Here is a 7,295-nt window from a genome sequence, read left to right on the forward strand (position 1 = left end):
TATTTAACGGGCGCGTCTCCGGGGCCCCGAAAAAAAACCAAAACTCCACACTTTTTTTCTAATTAAAGGTGCCCAATATTTTCTTTTGCTCCCGGGGCCTCGACCGACTTTAATACGCCACTGCCCCCGGTATGTCTTCGATGATGGCGATAAAGTTATATTGAAAACAGCAATAGAGAGGGATGGGTTTCCGAACAGAGCTATAGTTCTTGACCAGGGGTTCGTGGACCCCCCCCCCCCCCCCAAGTAGGGTCTTTGTAGAGAGGGTGTTCGAGACTTGGATTAGAAAGCAATCAATTAGTCGTTTTTGCATTGGGTGGGGAAATGGCTGCTGAAGCGGATACAGGCTCGTCGAACAAGGGAGGCGAATCACCGACATTGCACAGTGAACGGGAGGTCGAGGAGGCAAATGAGCACCTCTCGTTCATTGGCGTCAGAGCACCATGGTTACCGCTTAGCACCGGACCGAGCCAACGCCATCTATAGCAGAAGGCCTCCGCCAAAAGATTAACTGTATGATATGGATTTTAACTACAAGAAATTTTATCTATGGCCTCCGCGTGACGTCACTACTGCTACTACTTAACCGAACATGAACCTCGTGCACATTCCTCTACGGAGTTTCTAACGAATCAGAACATGTATTCTGAGTCCTAACGTATTTATGTTGTCGAGTTGCGCTTGTTTCGTGTTCATGCCGCCATCTGGCTTCCACATTCTGAAGTAAAGATGGAAATGCTTGAATTTTTTTTTCATGTTTTGTCAGTATCGTGTTGTAGGCCTGCGGAGAGACTCTTTATCAAACGGGAGACCGGCTCACATTCGTGCCACGATGCTGGAAAACCAACTTCAGCCCACCACCGCTGTGCCGTCAGCGGGGTTCGAACCTGGATCCGCACAGAGTCAGTCCAAGTCCAGCACTATGGCCATGCGACCGCATAGCGGCGCTCGTGACGCCACTGAAGGAGGTAATGTCACCTATAGCCCTTGGATATAGCAGGCACACGCATGCGGCATCTCCACCCTTTTTTGTATTATATCCAACGGCTATAGGTGAGATGACCTCCTCCACAGTGTATGCCTGTACCATCCTCAAAATAAGAGCACCCCCCCCCTTTTCGGGGCAAGTTCGACACGCAAATGCATGAAATCAGCACTTCGATCCTAAAACGGCAATTTGTACAAGGAATTTAATTCGAACGCTGATCAAGTGCTCTCGAGCACAGAATCGTACACGAACATCGAGCACCGTGTTGAAGATAAGCATCAAGCGGGGGGCGGGCGTATCCCATGTTGCACCATCGGGGTGCGCTTTGTATGACACTGTCCATAACCAGCACAAAAAAAATGAGCACCCGTATGACAATTCCAACATGAGCTTCAACTCTATTCACAATAATGAAAATCAATATCGAGTACGGATTGCAAATCAAGCATTGAGTAATTACGGGTGCTCATGAGCAAGTCAGTGAGCGACACTTCAATTAACATGTTGGACAAGAATAATCCTCACTACACAATAATGACCATACATATGGGGAAAAACATGACAGCTTACACATTTATTAACATATTGAACACTAACCACCAATAAGAAAACAAATGATAACTGCACATGCGCAGCTTGTTCCGAAACAAAAATCCTCATGTTTGGCACTTCAACATGTAAACAGAAATAACATGCAAAAAACATAGTTCATGTTGAACTTGTTACTGGGAAGAGGCGACTTAACAGAGGTCATCATCACCGAAGGGTTTGTCCATGAAGTAGTACGACTTCTTGCCGCGGAGGACGTCGGTCATGACGTTGCTGATGGACGGCGACCCGGGCCCCAGGTCCAGCCGGACCTGCCTCTTCAGCTCTGCTGGCAGGCTGCGGTAGGTCGGCAACAGGTGCAGCTTGGACACAGCGGCGAGCAACTTCATGGCGCTGGCGCGGTCCTCGCTCGTCTCCAGGGGCACGTCGTCCATCATCTTGATCAGGAGTTTCACCTTCAGGTGCGTGGGCAGCCTGGAGTACCTCTCCTGGACCTCCTCGGGGGCGAGGAGCCTGTTGTCGCGCCTCTTGGAAGACGACGACGCGCCTTCCGACGACCTCTTGGACGGCGGCGCGGGAAGAGGAGGACCCGAGTGATCGGAGGCCACGGACCTCGAGGAGGACCCGCCGCCGTCCCTGTGGTCGATCTTCCTGATCGAGCTCAGCCACGACTTGGGCGGGGCGTGGTAGTAGGGCCTGGCCGGCGGGCCCCAGTTGGTCGACTTGAGCACCTCGACCTCCATCATCTCGCGGCCGTTCTGCCTCTCCCACGAGCTGGCGTAGCTGTCGGCCATGGCAGCCTCCGAATGCACGTTCTTGGCGTTCTCGATCTCCTTGAAGACGACCGGGTCGGCCTGCTTGAAGAAGAGCACCTTGTGCTTGACGCTCTCCAGGTGCTCGATCAGGTCCATCCTGGTGAAGGAGCCGTGGCACAGGTGGCAGTGGTAGAGGTTCTCGCCGCCCCGGACGGACGCCTGGCGCTCGCAGACGTACGACAGGCCGACCAGGGTGCCCTGGTAGTCGTCCAGGTCGTTCTGGATGATCGGGGGGACGCCCCTGAGCTTCTTGGTGGTCGCCTTGGAGGGGGCCTCGCCGGGCATCTTCTTCAGGTTCTTCTGGTGGCGCGAGCCGGCCACGTGCAGCTTCCAGATCTCGTAGCTGTTCATGTGCGACTCGCAGATGCGGCAGTAGAAGTCGGACTTGGACCGGTCCGGCACCTCCGAGTGATCCATTTTTTCGAGTGATCAGTGAGCACCCCTAACACAGATTTTATTCTTCCTGTAAAAAGATGAAAAAAAGAATTACATGAACACATCTCTCATTAATGCAACTCAGCAGAGATTAAACTTTTATTCCCCGTCACGAGCACCGTCTGTGCTCGTCATATGGAAAAAGAGCACTTTTTACGATAACTCAAGCTTAAAAGTAAAAATCAACGTAATACTGATCCTTGCTGACAACGGTTATAAAGGAAGTATACCAAAAGAAGGATCTCGGGTGCTCTCGGACACTTTAGTGAGCACCGCGTTGCTCGCGAACAAAAGGTTGAAAAAGACATACACACCCGCCGAAACATAAAAAGCGTTTACACATTATTGAATCACCAACGGCAGCGATTGATACGAGTTTCAACATCCGGCCATCGAATTTCGCCCCGGGTCAACCCCCTCCCCGGGTAAGGCCCTGACAAGCGGTCAGGTGAACTGGATCTCCGAATATAGGCCAGTGCCACAGTGTGCACAAACGTATCATTATTCACACATAAAGAAACCTGTGGGATCCGGGCCGATTTCCGGATTCGCAGGTGGGACATCAACCCGGGGGCTCCCCCCCCTCTAATTTCAACACAAAACTTTATTCACTGACAAACCGAACTTTCATGTAACACTATTCGTGGGGACGTCGGGGTAAATTCAGTGACCTTCAGTGTGGTAAGCGATTACGTCTGGGGAACGGGGCACCCGTGCATTCGTCACCTCGAGGACCCCGGAGGGAGCACGGCAACCTGGCTCAGAGTTTGTTTACCATATGACCGTGTCCTGGGTAAATATGAGTTTTTGGGGGCCCCCCATCTATATTTCATGTTTATTGAGGCAAGGGAGGCTGCCCATAAGTCTGTTACCCCGTTATAACGACCAGAAATTTAATGGTTAACGGAAATTTCGCCTGTCCTGACCGTGATTATGCGTGACTGATTGAAGACCTGGGTGATCGTATGAACGGACAAGCGAGTGACCACTTGGAGAGCTGAGCGACCGTACCACTGACCAAGTGGGTGGGTGAGTGACCAAGTAGTAGGTGGTTGAGTGGTAAATAATCCATTGCCGTACGAATGAAAAAATTGAAGAAACGAGTGACGAATTAAAGGGGGCGAGTGACCGTATGAGTGAACAAGTGAGTTGTGGTCATTCATACGGTCACTTAACTCATTCAATCACTCCTTTGGTGACTAACTTGAACACGAAAACAGTCACGCCCTTACACACAGTCAAGTCACTCGATCATTCACCCAACCATAGTCACTCGTACGATTACTCACTCACACATACACAGAAATGCTACTCGTACGGTCACTCGCCCAATCACTTGATCCTTCACACACCTATTTAGACACGGGGGGGGGGGGGGGGGTCCTAAATATAGGAAATGCCGGCATCATAACGAAATCACGCTACCTCAACACTGAAACATAGCCCGCTCTCCCCCCCCCCCCCTCAAACGGCCAAGTATTTACAAGCACCCTACGAAGGGGGAAAGCGAAAGACATGACCTCAGGGAGGTCGTCACTCAGACCCCCCTGCTTCAATATGCGGGGGGGGGCGCAGCAAAGGGCAAGTTGAAGGCTGGGGGGACATAATCCCAGTCTTCCAAAACCCTGTATCATTCCCGCCATTCCTTTGAGACAGCACAGAATTTACCATCACCAGGGCAATACACAACGCCCTTTGAGATTTTCTTAATACCTGGTGTGTGAACCGAGCCCTACCACGACGAAAACTAAACTACATTTCTGGTTTCTCCATACCTAGAAATCGGTATGACATGGTACATTAATAAAATTTCCATACGATGACAAACAGATTAAAATACGAAACATGACGGGGGGGGGGGATCCGATTTTAAAACTTACCTTTGATTTAAGAAATAAATCGATTCTCTTCAAAATAAACGATCGAACGACGCTTGAAACTGATCACCACGCAGCCGAGCACTTGTTTAGATTTATAACGGTGGAGCCTGTGTAACGGATAGCCGCACGTCTGTTATCATTAAAGGAAGATAAAGTCTTATCATTAAGCTGACCATATTTTCTCGAGAAAATACGGGACATTGCCAATTATCGCCAAAAACAATGCTAAAACCAAACAAAGTTTCCAAATATTGTTGAAATTGCGGATAAAATCACAATGGCGGGAAATGATGCATCGCTGCAAATTGCAGTGGATTAAAATGTATTCCACGAAAAACAAACGTTCAAGACTAATGTGGGAGATTAATATTCTCATATATAGGTGTAATTATCGTAAAATAATTTATGAGTTGAAAAATAATGTCGATCTTTGACTTCAATAAAGAATAAAAATTCAAATAGGCTTCGTGTAAAATACGGGGAAAACCGGGACACTTTTGCCAAAAAGTCGGGACAGCCAAAAAAACAGAAAATATCGGGACTGTCCCGGGAAATACGGGACGTATGGTCACCCTACTTATAAAAATAAAGAGAACCCGACTTGAATATGAGGTCGTGATGCCTGATCGTGTTCACTTCCGGTCTCGAAGATCAGTATCTTGTATCTGACTGACCATATTTTATAAGAAAAACGCGGGGCATGACTAATTTTTTTTCCCCACCAAATAAAAAAGTTTGCCAATTGTCGGCAAATTGCCATTACTTGTTGAAATTTTTCAAGGATGGACTAAAGAAGCGGTTTCCATTCAAGGGTGCCCGAACCCTCAGGGTTTCATGGCTTTTTGATTCGGGGTCCGCGCACTTAAGATGCGATAATTTCCCTCATAAATTCTGAATATTTCTTCAATTCTGGAATTACTTCCATTATTTATTCTAAATTTTCATAAATTCTGGAATCATTTCTTTCATTTATTCTGGATTTTCATAATTTTTCTCATTTACTCTGAATTTTCATAAGGGGTCATTCAAGTATTACGCCAGCATCGGGGGGGGGAGGAGGGGGTTTCGGATTTGCTGACTTGATGACGGGGGTGGGGTTGAAGGTTGCTTACGCCATCAACCACCCTTTTTGAAGATATGAAGTATTCTAAGCTGCTGGTGAAATTTTGCTCACAAGGCCGACTTTTACTGAGAAGGGGGGGGGGGGGGGAGGGGATCAAAAATGACAAAAATCTGCTGACGTAATACATGAATGGCCCCTAATTTCTCTCATTTACTCTGAATTTTCATCAATTCTGGAATTACTTCTTTACATAATTCTGAATTATCAGGGATGCTTGTGAATTGTTTATTTCATTTTTCATGGGTAATGGGTACTAGAATTATCTCTTTTATTGATTCATCGATTCATTTTTATCGATTGATTCATTGTTTTTTTGATTCATCGATTCTTATTTCTCAGACAATTTCTTTACTTAGGTCTTAATTTTATTTTGATTTATTTCTTCCATCAAAATAAAATTTTCTTCAGTTCGAAATTTTTCCAAGTTTTTTTAAACAAAACTTAATTTACATTCAATTGTGTATATATGTTGCATCATTCGCTGTATTTTGCAATAATGTATCGGTTTTTGAACGCCGATTTCCTTTTCCCACATCGGGAGCGGGAATCGTGGCTAAGGAGATACGGAAATAATTTCAGAATAAATAATAATTATCAAACCGATTAAATTAATCAAATCTCAGAATTGATTAATTTTATCGGTAATTAATCAAAAACTTTTTCAGAATTAGTGAAAAAAAATATTCCAGAACTAATCAAAATTGATAAATAATGAAAGAAATATGTAATATCAGAATAAACAAAAGTCTTTAATTATTTTTGTCCCTGATTTACTACGGGTCCCATTGTCCATACTTTATCAAGATGTCACTAAATTACATGAGTTGATGACCCACACAATCTTGGCGGGAAGTTTCAGTTTGGCCCGAAGTGTCTGAATGGTTGAAGACCCCTGCTTTATATAATCATCTAAAACTGTTTCTATAGTCATTAGAAACTATTTTAAGATGGTTATATTCAAATGAAAAAGTTGATTAGTTATTGCTACATAATGTGATTGAACAATATTGTACGTAATTTGCCGGCATCCAACAAAATCGATGTCGGTTTAGATTCTGAATTTTCACAAAACACGACAAGTCGCCTAATAATATATACAGGGTGCTTCAAAAACAATTATAGCTATTCAGCTTTTAATCCGTTTTGATCAAATAACGCAGCGGTTCTCAACCGTTTTTGACTCGCGGAGCCCTTTTCAGTATATAATTTCTATGGCGGAGCCCTGTTTGACTCGAGGAGCCCTTTCTTGCACATAATGTTTATGGCAGAACCTTGTAGGCCTCTATTATTTACTTATCTATCAAATTTACTGATTCATTTTATTTTCCTCGAGTCGCCGCGGAGCCCCTGGGAGTTGCAGACGGAGCACCGGTTGAGAACCGCTGAAATAACGTATACGTAGAAAGAGAGAAATCTAGAGTTTCACGCAGTTGCCGAAAGGTAGCGCTAACGCTCTCCCTTCGGCCGCCACTACAGTGTTTGTCGAGATGGCGACTGCACAATAG

General features: G+C 45.7%; 1 protein-coding gene across 1 annotated transcript; it reads right to left on the minus strand.

The window, feature by feature from the left end:
* Positions 1-1,536: 1,536 nt before the first annotated feature.
* On the minus strand, positions 1,537-4,771 carry LOC149068644 (uncharacterized). Its single transcript, XM_089250709.1, has 2 exons — positions 4,668-4,771; positions 1,537-2,815 (listed from the first exon to the last, which is right to left on the minus strand). The coding sequence occupies exon 2, from the start codon at positions 2,767-2,769 to the stop codon at positions 1,729-1,731; it is 1,041 nt and encodes a 346-aa protein (XP_089106835.1). The 5' UTR covers positions 2,770-2,815; positions 4,668-4,771; the 3' UTR covers positions 1,537-1,728.
* Between the last annotated feature and the right edge of the window lie 2,524 nt (positions 4,772-7,295).

Source organism: Pholcus phalangioides, unplaced genomic scaffold (assembly GCF_987345545.1).
Source record: "Pholcus phalangioides strain wild (caught in Gottingen) unplaced genomic scaffold, Ppha-v1.0 ptg000024l_1, whole genome shotgun sequence".
Classification (NCBI taxonomy): Eukaryota; Metazoa; Arthropoda; class Arachnida; order Araneae; family Pholcidae; genus Pholcus; species Pholcus phalangioides.

What these genes read in the sequence shown, in the direction of transcription:
- LOC149068644 (XM_089250709.1), bottom strand. Translation starts at nt 2,769, where the DNA reads ATGGATCACTCGGAGGTGCCGGACCGGTCCAAGTCCGACTTCTACTGC.